The sequence below is a fragment of the Manis pentadactyla genome, chromosome 6 (genome assembly GCF_030020395.1).
Source record: "Manis pentadactyla isolate mManPen7 chromosome 6, mManPen7.hap1, whole genome shotgun sequence".
Classification (NCBI taxonomy): domain Eukaryota; kingdom Metazoa; phylum Chordata; class Mammalia; order Pholidota; family Manidae; genus Manis; species Manis pentadactyla.
The window spans coordinates 30,008,747-30,023,382 of NC_080024.1; the positions used below are offsets into that span (position 1 = coordinate 30,008,747).

General features: G+C 39.7%; 1 protein-coding gene across 7 annotated transcripts in view; it reads right to left on the reverse strand.

Annotated features, from left to right (window-relative positions):
* Positions 1–14,636, reverse strand: part of ADAM23 (ADAM metallopeptidase domain 23) — a 174,538-nt gene that overhangs the window by 30,371 nt on the left and 129,531 nt on the right. For 4 of the 7 annotated variants that reach the window (XR_005033158.2, XM_036928005.2, XM_036928003.2 and 1 more), the window contains exons 19-21: positions 14,307–14,357; positions 13,547–13,646; positions 12,192–12,297 (exon numbers count right to left, since the gene is read on the reverse strand). Coding sequence is in view for 6 of the 7 variants with exons in the window: in XM_036928005.2 (XP_036783900.2) it covers positions 12,192–12,297; positions 13,547–13,646; positions 14,307–14,357 (257 nt within the window). In the remaining variant the exon portion in view is untranslated. The remainder of the gene's footprint in view (positions 1–12,191; positions 12,298–13,546; positions 13,647–14,306; positions 14,358–14,636) is intronic. The other 3 variants (XM_036928009.2, XM_036928006.2, XM_036928008.2) reach the window with 1 other exon arrangement.

Consider the following 14,636-nt stretch of genomic DNA (forward strand, 5'->3'; position numbering starts at 1 on the left):
ATTCATTCATCTATCGATGGACATTTAGGTTGCTTCCAATTCTTGGCTATTGTAAATAGTGCTGCGATAAACATAGGGGTGCACTGATCTTTCTCATACTTGAGTGCTGCATTCTTAGGGTAAATTCCTAGGAGTGCAATTCCTGGGTCAAATGGTAAGTCTGTTTTGAGCATTTTGATGTACCTCCATACTGCTTTCCACAATGGTTGAACAAGTTTACATTCCCACCAGCAGTGTAGGAGGGTTCCCCTTTCTCCACAGCCTCGCCAACATTTGTTGTTGTTTGTCTTTTGGATGGCAGCCATCCTTACTGGTGTGAGGTGATACCTCATTGTACTTTTAATTTGCATTTCTCTGATAATTAGCAATGTGGAGCATCTTTTCATGTGTCTGTTGGCCATCTGTATTTCTTTTTTGGAGAACTGTCTGTTCAGTTCCTCTGCCCATTTTTTAGTTGGGTTTTTTGGTTTTTGTTTGTTGAGGCATGTGAGCTCTTTATATATTCTGGATGTCAAGCCTTTATCAGATCTGTCATTTTCAAAGATATTCTCCCCATACTGTAGGGTTCCTTTTTGTTCTATTGATGGTGTCTTTTGCTGTACAGAAGCTTTTCAGCTTAATATAGTCCCACTTACTCATTTTTGCTGTTGTTTTCCTTGCCCGGGGAGATATGTTCAAGAAGAGGTCATTCATGTTTATGTCTAAGAGGTTTTTGCCTATGTTTTCTTCCAAGAGTTTAATGGTTTCATGACTTACATTCAGGTCTTTGATCCATTTTGAGTTTACTTTTGTATATGGGGTTAGACAATGGTCCAGTTTCATTCTCCTACATGTAGCTGTCCAGTTTTGCCAGCACCATCTGTTGAAGAGACTGTCATTTCGCCATTGTATGTCCATGGCTCCTTTATCAAATATTAATTGGCCATATATGTCTGGGTTAATGTCTGGATTCTCTAGTCTGTTCCATTGGTCTGTGGCTCTGCTCTTGTGCCAGTACCAAATTGTCTTGATTACTATGGCTTTATAGTAGGGCTTGAAGTTGGGGAGTGAAATCCCCCCTACTTTATTCTTCTTTCTCAGGATTGCTTTGGCTATTCGGGGTCTTTCGTGTTTCCATATGAATTTTTGAATTATTTGTTCCAGTTCATTGAAGAATGTTGCTGGTAGTTTCATAGGGATTGCATCAAATCTGTATATTGCTTTGGGCAGGATGGCCATTTTGACGATATTAATTCTTCCTAGCCACGAGCATGGGATGAGTTTCCATCTGTTAGTGTCCCCTTTAATTTCTCTTAAGAGTGACTTGTATTTTTCAGAGTATAAGTCTTTCACTTCTTTGGTTAGGTTTATTCCGAGGTATTTTATTTTTTTTGATGCAATTGTGAATGGAGTTGTTTTCCTGATTTCTCTCTCTGTTGGTTCATTGTTAGTATATAGGAAAGCCACAGATTTCTGTGTGTTGATTTTGTATCCTGCAACTTTGCTGTATTCCGATATCAGTTCTAGTAGTTTTGGGGTGGAGTCTTTAGGGTTTTTTATGTACAGTATCATGTCATCTGCAAATAGTGACAGTTTAACTTCTTCTTTACCAATCTGGATTCCTTGTATTTCTTTATTTTGTCTGATTGCCGTGGCTAGGACCTCTAGTACTATGTTAAATAACAGTGGAGAGAGTGGGCATCCCTGTCTAGTTCCCGATCTCAGAGGAAATGCTTTCAGCTTCTCGCTGTTCAATATAATGTTGGCTGTGGGTTTATCATAGATGGCCCTTATTATGTTGAGGTACTTGCCCTCTATTCCCATTTTGCTGAGAGTTTTTATCATGAATGGATGTTGAACTTGGTCAAATGCTTTTTCAGCATCTATGGAGATGATCATGTGGTTTCTGTCTTTCTTTTTGTTGATGTGGTGGATGATGTTGATGGACTTTCGAATGTTGTACCATCCTTGCATCCCTGGGATGAATCCCACTTGGTCATGGTGTATGATCCTTTTGATGTATTTTTGAATTCGGTTTGCTAATATTTTGTTGAGTATTTTTGCATCTACGTTCATCAGGGATATTGGTCTGTAGTTTTCTTTTTTGGTGGGGTCTTTGCCTGGTCTTCGTATTAGGGTGATGTTAGCTTCATAGAATGAGTTTGGGAGTATCCCCTCCTCCTCTATTTTTTGGAAAACTTTAAGTAGAATGGGTATTATGTCTTCCCTGTGTGTCTGATAAAATTCTGAGGTAAATCCATCTGGCCCGGGGGTTTTGTTCTTTGGTAGTTTTTTCATTACCACTTCAATTTCGTTGCTGGTAATTGGTCTGTTTAGATTTTCTGTTTCTTTCTGGGTCAATCTTGGAAAGTTGTATTTTTCTAGGAGGTTGTCCATTTCTCCTAGGTTTCCCAGCTTGTTAGCATATAGGTTTTCATAGTATTCTCTAATAATTCTTTGTATTTCTGCGGGGTCCGTCGTGATTTTTCCTTTCTCGTTTCTGATACTGTTGATTTGTGTTGACTCTCTTTTCTTCTTAATAAGTCTGGCTAGAGGCTTATCTGTTTTGCTTATTTTCTCGAAGAACCAGCTCTTGGTTTCATTGATTTTTGCTATTGTTTTATTCTTCTCAATTTTATTTATTTCTTCTCTCATCTTTATTATGTCCCTCCTTCTGCTGACCTTAGGCCTCATCTGTTCTTCTTTCTCCAATTTTGATAATTGTGACATTAGACCATTCATTTGGGATTGCTCTTCCTTTTTTAAATATGCTTGGATTGCTATATACTTTCCTCTTAAGACTGCTTTTGCTGTGTCCCACAGAAGTTGGGGTTAGTGTTGTTGTTGTCATTTGTTTCCATATATTGCTGGATCTCCATTTTGATTTGGTCATTGATCCATTGATTATTTAGGAGCGTGTTGTTAAGCCTCCATGTGTTTGTAAGCCTCTTTGCTTTCTTTGTACAGTTTATTTCTAGTTTTATGCCTTTGTGGTCTGAAAAGTTGGTTGGTAGGATTTCAATCTTTTGGAATTTACTGAGGCTCTTTTTGTGGCCTAGTATGTGGTCTATTCTGGAGAATGTTCCATGTGCACTTGAGAAGAATGTGTATCGTGTTGCTTTTGGATGTAGAGTTCTTAACTGTCTGTTAGGTCCATCTGTTCTAGTGTATTGTTCAGTGCCTCTGTGTCCTTATTTATTTTCTGTCTGGTTGATCTGTCCTTTGGAGTGAGCGGTGTGTTAAAATCTCCCAAAATGTATGCATTGCATTCTGTTTCCTCCTTTAATTCTGTTAGTATTTGTTTCACATATATTGTTGCTCCTGTATTGGGTGCATATATGTTTATAATGGTTATATCCTCTTGTTGGACTGAGCCCTTTATCATTATGCAGTGTCCTTCTTTATCTCTTGTTACTTTCTTTGTTTTGAAGTCTATTTTGTCTGATACTAGTATTGCGACACCTGGTTTTTTCTCTCTGTTGTTTGCATGAAATATCTTTTTCCATCCCTTGACTTAATCTGTGCATGTTTTTGGGTTTGACGTGAGTCTCTTGTAAGCAGCATATAGATGGGTCTTGCTTTTTTATCCATTCTGTTACTCTGTGTCTTTTGATTGGTGCATTCAGTCCATTTACATTTAGGGTGACTATTGAAAGATATGTACTTATTGCCATTGCAGGCTTTAGATTTGTGGTTACCAAAGGTTCAAGGTTAGCTTCTTTACTACCTTACTGTGTAACTTAACTCACTTATTGAGCTATTATAAACACAGTCTGATGTTTATTTCTCTCCCTTCTTATTCCCCCTCCTCCATTCTTCATATGTTGAGTGTTTTGTTCTGTGCTCTTTCTAGGAGTGCTCCCATCTAGAGCAGTCCCTGTAAGATGTTCTGTAGAGGTGGTTTGTGGAAAGCAAATTCCCTCAGCTTTTGTTTGTCTGGGAATTGTTTAATCCCACCATCATATTTGAATGATAGTCGTGCTGGATACAGTATCCTTGGTTCAAGGCCCTTCTGTTTCATTGTATTAAATATATCATGCCATCTCTTCTGGCCTGTAGGGTTTCTGTCGAGAAATCTGATGTTAGCCTGATGGGTTTTCCTTTATAGGTGACCTTTTTCTCTCTAGCTGCCTTTAAAACTCTTCCCTTGTCCTTGATCTTTGTCATCTTAATTATTATGTGTCTTGGTGTTGTCCTCCTTGGATCCTTTCTGTTGGGGGTTCTGTGTATTTCCGTGGTCTGTTCGATTATTTCCTCCCCCAGTTTGGGGAAGTTTTCAGCAATTATTTCTTCTAAGATACTTTCCATCTCTTTTCCTCTCTCTTCTTCTTCTGGAACCCCTATAATACGGATATTGTTCCTTTTGGATTGGTCACACAGTTCTCTTAATATTGTTTCATTCCTGGAGATCCTTTTGTCTCTCTCTATGTCAGCTTCTATGCGTTCCTGTTCTCTGGTTTCAATTCCATCAATGGCCTCTTGCATCCTATCCATTCTGCTTATAAACCCTTCCAGAGTTTGTTTCATTTCTGTGATCTCCTTTCTGGCATCTGTGATCTCCCTCCGGACTTCATCCCATTTCTCTTGCGTATTTCTCTGCATCTCTGTCAGCATGTTTATGATTCTTATTTTGAATTCTTTTTCAGGAAGACCGGTTAGGTCTGTCTCCTTCTCTGGTGTTGTCTCTGTGATCTTTGTCTGCCTGTAGCTTTGCCTTTTCATGGTGATAGGAATAGTTTGCAGAGCTGGGACGAGTGACGGCTGGAAGGACTTCCTTTCTTGTTGGTTTGTGGCCCTCCTCTCCTGGGAGAACAGCGACCTCTAGTGGCTTGTGCTGGGTAGCTGCGCGCAGACAGGGTTTCTGCTTCCTGCCCGGCTGCTATGGAGTTAATCTCCGCTGTTGCTGTGGGCGTGGCCTGGCTCGGGCAGCTACTCCAAAGTGGTGGAGTCGCATTAGAGCGGGAGCGGCTGGGAGGCTATTTATCTCCGTAAGGGGCCTCCCTGCTCCCTGCAGCCCAGGGGTTAGGGTGCCCAGAGATCCCCGGATTCCCTACCTCTGGATTAAGTGTCCCACCCTGCCCCTTTAAGACTTCCAAAAAGCACCTGCCAAAACAAAACAATGACCACCAAAAAAAAAAAAAAAAAAATTTTAATTAAAAAAAAAAAAAAAAAAAAAGGTGGCCGCTCGTTTTTCTTTTTTCTCCAGCGCCAGCCTCAGGCATCTGCTCACTGGTCTTGCTGCCCTGTTTCCCTAGTATTGGGATCCCTATCCCTTTAAGACTTCCAAAAAGCTCACCAACACAAAACAGCAAAAAAAAAAAGTGGTCACTTGCTTTTCTGTTGTCCTCCGGCGCCAGGCCTCCGGTGCCCGCTCACTGTTCTTACTGCCCTGTTTCCCTAGTATTGGGGTCCCTATCCCTTTAAGACTTCCAAAAAGCGCTCACCAAAACAAAACAGAAAAAAAAAAATGGGCGCTGGCTTTTCTGGTGTCCTCCAGCACCAGGCCACCGGTGCCCGCTCACTGTTCTTGCTGCCCTGTTTTCCCAGTATCGAGGGCCCTGCACTCTGGCCCGGATGGCTGGGGCTGGGTGTTCGGCAGTCCTGGGCTCCGTCTCCCTCCCGCTCTGCCTCTTCTTCTCCCGCCGGGAGTTGGGGGGATGGGCGCTCGCTTCCCGCCGGGCCGGGGCTTGTATCTTACCCCCTTCGCGAGGCGCTGGGTTCTCTCAGGTGCGGATGTGGTCTGGATATTGTGCTGTGTCCTCTGGTCTTTATTCTAGGGAGGGTTGTCTTTGTTATATTTTCATAGATATATGTGGTTTGGGGAGGAGATTTCCACTGCTCTACTCACGCCGCCATGTTCCGCCCCCTCCTCCCATCTGAATTTCTTTGGAGAAGTGTCAGATCCTCTGCCCATTTTTAAATTGGATTATTTGCTTTTGTTTGTTGAGGTGTGTTGTGTGAGCTCTTTATATATTTTGGATGTCAACCCTTTATCGGGTCTGTCATTTATGAATATATTCTCCCATACTGTAGGATGTATTTTTGTCCTATTGATGGTGTCCTTTGCTGTACAGAAGCTTTTCAGCTTGATATAGTCCCATTTGTTCATTTTTGCTTTTGTTTCCCTTGCCCGGGGAGATATATTCATGAAGAAGTTGCTCATGTTTATGTCCAGGAGATTTTTGCCTGTTTTTTTCTAAGAGTTTTATGCTTTCATGAGTTACATTCAGGTCTTTGATCCATTTTGAATTTACTTTTGTGTATGGGGTTAGACAGTGATCCAGTTTCATTCTCTTACATGTAGCTGTCCAGTTTTGCCAATACCAGCTGTCATTTTCCCATTGTATATCCATGGCTTCTTTATCATATATTAATTGACCCTGTATGTTTGGGTTAATGTCTGGACTCTCTATTGTGTTCCACTGGTCTGTGGGTCTGTTCTTGTGCAGTACCAAATTGTCTTGATTACTGTGGCTTTGTAGTAGAGCTTGAGGTTGGGAAGCGAGATCCCCCCTGCTTTATTCTTCCTTTTCAGGATTGCTTTGGCTTTTCAAGGTCTTCTGTGGTTCCATATGAATTTTAGAAGTATTTGTTTCAGTTCGTTGAAGAATGCTGTCGGTATTTTGATAGGGATTGTATTGAATCTGTAGATTGCTTTAGGCAGCATGGCCATTTTGACAATATTAATTCTTCCTACCTAAGAGCATGGGATGAATTTCCATTTGTTAGTGTCCTCTTCAATTTCTCTTAAGAGTGTCTTACAGTTTTCAGGGTATAGGTCTTTCACTTCCTTGGTTAGGTTTATTTCTATGTATTTTATTCTTTTTGATGCCATTGTGAATGGAATTGTTTTCCTGATTTCTCTTTCTGCTAGTTCATCGTTAGTGAATGCAACAGATTTCTCTGTATTAGTTTTGTATCCTGCAACTTTACTGAATTCAGATATTACTTCTAATAGATTTGGAGTGGAATCTTTAGGGTTTTTTATGTACAATATCATGTCATCTGTAAACAGTGACAGTTTGACTTCTTCTTTACCAATCAGGATGTCTTTTATTTCTTTGTTTTGTCTGATTGCCATGGTTAGGACCTCCAGAACTACATTGAATAGAAGTGGGAAGAGTGGGCATCCCTGTCTTATTCCCAATCTCAGAGGAAAAGCTTTCAGCTTCTCACTGTTAAGTATGATGTTGGCTATGGGTTTGTCATATGTGACCTTTATTATGTTGAGGTACTTGCCCTCTATACCGATTTTATTGAGAGTTTTTATCATGAATGGAGTTGAATTTTGTGGAATGATTTTTCAGCATCAATGGAGATGATCATGTGGTTTTTGTCCTTTTGTGGGGTCTTTGCCTGGTTTGGGTATTAGAGTGATGCTGGCTGCATAGAATGAGTTTGGAAGTATTCCCTCTTCTTCTATTTTTTGGAAAACTTTTAGGAGAATTGGTATTATGTCTTCTCTATATGTTTAATAAAATTCAGGTAAATCCATATGGGCCAGGGGTTTTGTTCTTGGGTAGTTTTTTGATTACTGATTCAATTTTATTGCTGGTAATTGGTCTGTTTAGATTTTCTGTTTCTTCCTTGGTCAGTCTTGGAAGGTTGTATTTTTCCAGGAAGTTGTCCATTTCTTCTAGGTTATGGAGCTTGTTCACATATAGATTTTCATAGTATTGTCTAATAATTCTTTGAATTTCTATGGGGTCTGTCGTGATTTTTCCTTTCTCATTTCTGATTCTGTTTATGTGTGTAGATTCTCTTTTTCTCTTAATAAGTTTGGCTAGGGGGTTTACCTATTTTGTTTATTTCCTCAAAGAACGAGCTCTTGGTTTTGTTATTTTTTTCTATCGTTTTGTTTATTTCTTCTCTGATTTTTAGAATGTCCCTCCTTCTGCTTACTTTGGGCCTCATTTGTCCTTCTTTTTTCCAATTTCAATAATTGTGACTTCAGACTATTCATTTGGGACTGTTCTTCCTTCTTTAAATAGGCCTGGATTGCTACTTTCCTCTTAGAACTGCCTTTGCTGCATCCCACAGAAGCTGGGGCTTTGTGTTGTGGCTGTCATTTGTCTCCATGTATTGCTTGATCTCTGTTTTAATTTGGTCATTGATCCATTGATTATTTAGGAGCATGCTGTTAGGCCTCCATGTGTTTGTGAGCCTTTTTGTTTTCTTTGTACAATTTATTTCTAGTTTTATGCCTTTGTGGTCTGAAAAGTTGGCTGGTAGGATTTCAATCTTTTTGAATTTACTGAGGCTCTTTTTGTGACCTAGTATGTGGTCTATTCTGAAAAATGTTCCACGTGCACTTGAGAAGAATGTGTATCCTGCTGCTTTTGGGTGTAGAGTTCTGTAGATGTCTGTTAGGTCCATCTGTTCTAGTGTGTTGTTCAGTGCCTCTGTGTCCTTACTTATTTTCTGTCTGGTGGATCTGTCCTTTGGAGTGACTGGTGTGTTGAAGTCTCCTAAAATGAATGCATTGCATTCTATTTCCTATTTTAATTCAGTGAGTATTTGTTTCACATATGTGGGTACTCCTGTGTTGGATGTATAGATATTTATAATGGTTATATCCTCTTGTTGGACTGACCCCTTTATCATTATGTAATGTCCCTCTTTATCTCTTGTTACTTTCTTTGTTTTGAAGTCTATTTTGTCTGATACTAGTATTGCAACACCTGCTTTTTTCTCTCTATTGTTTGCATGAAATATCTTTCTCCAACCCTTGACTTTTAATCTGTGCATGTCTTTGGGTTTGAGGTGAGTTTCTTGTAAGCAGCATATAGATGGGTCTTGCTTTTATATCCATTCTGTTACTCTGTGTCTTTTGATTGGTGCATTCAGTACATTTACATTTAGGGTGATTATGGATAGATATGTAGTTATTGCCATTGCAGGCTTTGGATTCATGGTTACCAAAGGTTTAAGGGTAGCTTCTTTACTATCTAACCATCTAGCTTTAACTCACTTTTTATGCTACTATAAACATAGTCTGATGATTCTTTAGATCTCCCTTCTTATTCTTCCTCCTCCATTCTTTATATCTTAGGTGTTTTATTCTGTACTCCTTTGTGTTTCCCTTGACTGCTTTTGTGGATAGCTGATTTTATTTCTTGCCTTTAGTTAGTGTTTGGTTGGTCTGCTTTCTTTGCTGTGATTTTGTTTTCTCTGGTGACATCTATTTAGCCTTAGGAATACTTCCATCTAGAGCAGTCCCTTTAAAATATCCTATAGAGGTGGTTTGTGGGAGGCAAATTCCCTCAAGTTTTGCTTATCTGGACATTGTTTAATCCCTCCTTCAAATTTAAATGACAATCTTGCTGGATCCAGTATTCTTGGTTCAAGGCCCATCTGTTTCATTGCATTAACAATATTATGCCATTCTCTTCTGGCCTGTAAGCTTTCTGTTGAGAAGTCTGATGATAGCCTAATGGGTTTTCCTTTGTAGGTGACCTTTTTTCTCCTTCTGGCTGCCTTTAATACCCTGTCTTTGTCTTTGATCTTTGCCATTTTAATTTTTATATGTCTTAGTGTTGTCCTCCTTGGGTCCCTTGTGTTGGGAGATCTGTGGGCTTCCATGGTCTGAGAGACTATTTCCTTCCCCAGCTTGGGGAGGTTTCCAGCAGTTATTTCTTCAAAGACATTTTCTATCTTTTTCTCTCTCTCTTCTTCTTCTGGTACCCCTATTATGCAAATATTGTTCCGTTTCTATTGGTCACACAATTCTCTTAATATTCTTTCATTCCTAGGCATCCTTTTATCTGTCTGTCTTAGCTTCTCTATATTCCTGTTCTCTCATTTCTATTCCATTAACAGTCTCTTGCACCTCATCCAGTCTCCTCTTAAGTCCTTCTATTGATTGTTTCATTTCTGTTATCTCCCTCTGGACTTCATCCCTTAGCTCTTGCATATTTCTCTGCAGGTCCATCATCATGGTTATGACTTTTATTTTGAATTCTTTTTCAGGAAGATTGGTTATATCTATCTCACCAGACCCTCTCTCTGGCGTTGTTTGAGTGATTTTGGACTGGACCAGGTTCTTCTGCGTTTTCATGTTGATAGAAGTGAACACTGGCAAGTGGTGCATGTGTCAGCTGGAAGAACAAAGTCCCTTCCTGCTTGCTGGTTGCCTTGCCCTTCTCCGCTGCCTGTGACAGTTCCCAGACACAGGAAGCAGTCTCTGGGTTAATTCCCTGAGGTGCTGTGGGCATGGCGGCCCTCGGGATGGCCTAGTGCACTGCTGGGGGTTGCAGGCACACAGCATGTGTTCTCCTGCGAGCATTGTGCCCCTTCGTGCCTTTGGACTTTGTGCTGGCTTCGTCTTTCTGTGCTGGAAAGGTGTGTGCTGGCAGCAGCCTCTGTGTCTGGCCCAGTTAGCTGTGTACTGGGAGTAGACTCTGTGTAGTGGGCAGGGCTGTTCCCTGGCTGGTCCACAGCAATTGTGGGTCAGCCGGTTTGTTTGCAGTGCTGGCAGGGGGTAATGAACAGCAGGCTGCTTATTGCCATGAGGGGCTTCGGAGGTGCATTGCCACCCAGGGGGTTAGGGCGCCTGAAGTTTCTTAAGATTCCCAGCCTGCTGTGCTGAGTGTGCAGGGACAATTTTGTCCACCTGTCAAACCCATGTCCCTTTAAGACTTTTAAAGTGCCCACTTTTCTTTTGTCCCAGAGGAGCTGGCTATGGGGACCTCCTCACAGTCTCCATCTCAGATTTTACTTTTCTGTTTCTCTAATATCCAGTACACCATGCAATGTGTGTCTGTGCTCCCGGTGCAGATTACTAGGGCTGGTTATTTAGCAGTCCTGTGCTTCCACTCCCTCCTCACTCTGATTCTTTTCCTCCCTCCAGTGAGCTGGGATTGGGGCAGTGCTCAGGTCCACTGGGTCACGGCTTTGTATCTTACCCTTTTCGTGAGATGTTGAGTTCTCACAGGTGTAGATGTAGCCTGGCTGTTGTACTGTATCTTCTGGTCTCTCTTTTAGGAATAGTTGTATTTGCTGTATTTTCAAAATATATGTGGTTTTTGGAGGAGATTTCTGCTGCCCTACTCATGCTGCCATCTTGAGTGCCTCGCCTCCAGAGTTTTTGAAGTCACAGAGGCACAGAGAAAGGATCAGGTTTGTCTAGGACACTGAGTTAATGAATGAAGCTAATCAACTGTACAGGTGTCCAACACCATGGATTTTTACTACTTTAGGCCCCACTTCCTCCTACTCTATGGCTCCTCCAGACTGTGGCGCAACATTTCAGAACGCCTGTGCCTCACTTGTAAGACATTAGATGGGAGGTTCTGTTCTATCATTTTGGTTTAATTTCAAAGAAATGATGGTCAATGATTTGTGGCCTCCTCAGGCCTCATCCACAGCCAAGGACTACATGGAATTGCAAAGTTTCAAAATAAAGTACAACATAGAGAACATTACCTAGAGAAATAAAATGTCCTTTAAATCCTTGCTCTGCTTCAAATTTCAGAGAAGAACCCTCATTTCTACAGATGGATAATGGAGGTGCTTTGGCCTGTAACTTAAGGGTCCATTGACTGAACCTTAATAAACTGTTAAATCACAATTCTAACTTTCCTTCACTAATCAAGGGAAGATATCGTTCATGTGCTCTGAAAATATCATATTTTCTGAGTATAGATACTTTCAATAGGCACTAACTAGATGCTTTTCAGAAGGGAAAAAAATCTCTAATATAGACATGTTTAGCTAAATCAAATGGTGTTGTACTCATGAAATGATCAAAAATACATATTATTTCACTTTGAATTGTTCCCAAAATATATAAGGTTTACAAATTTTGCTTGTAGAACTCTGTGTATACTAATATATTCATAGGCCATTTCTTCTAGCAAAAGTAGAAAGCTAAAATCTAATATTAATTTGTTATACCTTCACAAAGTATCTCTTTACAACAAGCATTAAGTAAAATATGACATATGAGAAATTTTATGAATTTTATAGAAATGTTGGGAGTGTGGGCCATGGTAACAGTTCAGTCCATAGCCAGTTGCCTCTAACTATACTGATGTTTTTTTAAAATACATCTTAAATAATATTTATAAAAAACATTTATTAGTAACATCATGTTATCAGTCAACATGTTGTCATGTTAACAAATGTTATCAGTAACATTTATTTTGTGTTCAATTTACATTTGAATCAGGGCTTCCAAGCCCACTCCTTATGCCCCCAAGCTGACCACTCACTGTTTGCTGCACTGGATCCATCGGTCTCCATCCTTCCCACAGTTTCCCTTCTCAGTGCCTTCTGTATTCAGCTTTTCATAACAGAACTTGTCAGACCCTGAAGCCTCTTTTGGAGAGGAGTAAGAGAAGAAAATGTATTTTTGTTCTTTTTGTTATTCATAACCAGCAATGTGACAATAAATGTTTAACAACTAGTTTTCCAGAAAAAGAGAAAAAACTCCTGACTCATAGCATTTGCCAATTTCTGTGGTGTAAATACCACAGTGTAAATTTCCATATGTAATACATGGTTAATTTCAGGCTATCAATGTGATGTCAACTAGCTTCTAGAATTCCTATAAATTTAATGATTAGGTCTTGGCAAGCTAATACAAGACAGCTCTAAACTACCACTGTTTGTTACTTGAGAAACAATGTATTCCCAATTCTCATCGGTAGGTTTGAGGTTGGGAGGTAGGAATGATCATCAGTCAGAATTAATGAAGGGACATATGGAAAACTAACATTCTTAGTCTCATTTTATTAGTATTAATAAATCAATTAATAATACTAATTAATCCTAATAGTGATAGGAGTTATTATAAAGTCTTAGACAACTGAGATTTTATGTTGACACTTGTTTTGATACTTAACCTTTTAAAAGATAAATATGCCTCTATTATCTTCTGTCAAAACAGAAGCACTGCAAGCAAATCTTTCAATTAAATGATATTTGCTAAACACCGAAATCACACCTGAAGGGACTTTATTCCCCTTTTATGTGCTTTCTTTTCCTTTGGGGTGACCCGGCTCAGCTAGTGAGACAGACCCATTTCTCTCCTTCTGGCCTGTCCCCTATGAGCTTAAGTTACTGGAGAGGCAGGAAGAGAATACATGTATTAGCATTCAGGGAAGCTCCTGAGAACAATGACCACGTGCCCAAATCTCAGTCTACACTTCAGGAAGTACCCGCATTTCTTCACTTCGAAGTGAGATAATAAATTACACAGAACTTAAAAAAGAAAATCTTGTCCTTTCCTGGGGTTAAAGAACAGAAAACTAACATGGGGGTTAAAGGTTAAATCCCAGGTTCACAGTAAATCCCATAGGCGGCTGGATATAGCACATGACTACCGCATGCAACCCAGTTTATGCATGTGGATAGAACATCTCTCCTCCTCCAGCCATAACCACTGAGTGGCACTGTTCGGTTCTGGTGACAAGTTCCCAACGTCAGCACTTGTTTTCTGTGGCTTTGTGTCTCAGATTCACAGTTCTCTTTATTCTCACCTTTTCCTATATTTTTTAAAAACATCACTCCCAGCTGCAAATCCCTCTCAGCAAGACTGTCAGAGAAGAGTCATAGTAAGAGAAACCTGTGTGTGAGCAGCAAGCAGGAAAGCACGACCTACTTGTTCCCCAGATGTACTGACACTGGTTATCCCGGGTCTTGCAGTCCCCATTGTAGCAACGGCCCTGAGGACAGGGACACACGCGTTAATGTGCACGTGGAGGCAGGTCCGCTACCCCCCGCCCCCCACTTTTTACTGCATGTCTCCTTTCCGTTGTTTGAGATAAGTTAGGATTATTTTATTCCATACCCTAATAGTTTCACAGTGAACATAAGACTCACAAACTTAAGAGTCTCATACAGATAACAGTTAAAATTGAAAACTCAGAACAGACCTCCGAGTAAAGCTCTTTAAATCCAAACTAAAGATCTAAAATCTAAAATCTGAAGGAAAACAAAAATTGGTATGATTTTTAGCTCCTTTTGTGTGTGCATGGTTATGTTATAGCAAGGCCTCAGGAAGAAAAAAACATGTTAAAACAGACTGTCATATTTTCCCACATAATAGAAGGCTGAAATTACTGTAAGATGGTCACAACACAAATTAGGTTCCTAATTTTTAGCCATTACATTTTTTTCCTTGCCCTCAATCTGTACAATGGGTCACCCAAGTTAAATATGTCTAGTATTTGGTATGACATGAAGCAATTCTGAATTAGAAGACCACTACAATTTACTGTTGTTTGAGTTGTGATTTCCCTTCAAAGTTACATTTATCAAAAAGAAAAAAAACCTTGCAAACGAATCCTTTAAAAATAACAGTTAAAACTTATAGCCCAGCATACCTGATTTTGACTGCATGCATATCCATCTTGTTTATGAAGATTTGGTGGGCACTGAAAAATATAATCTTTTTAGTTAATGTTCAGCATGTTAAGTATCTTCAGATTATGTGCACAATATATAAAAATGCAAAAAAAATGCAAGCATGAAGAATATATAATTAGAAATGTTCAGAAAAACATGAGTAACTCTTTAATTAGGTAATATAAATTAATTATCCTACTATTGGTAAAAATAAATAAATAAATTACATCCATACAGTGGGTGTGTTTTCTGTTTGTTTTCTATGGGGTGGACTAAAATAAAAACTTACGTTCCCTTGTTTGTAGAGT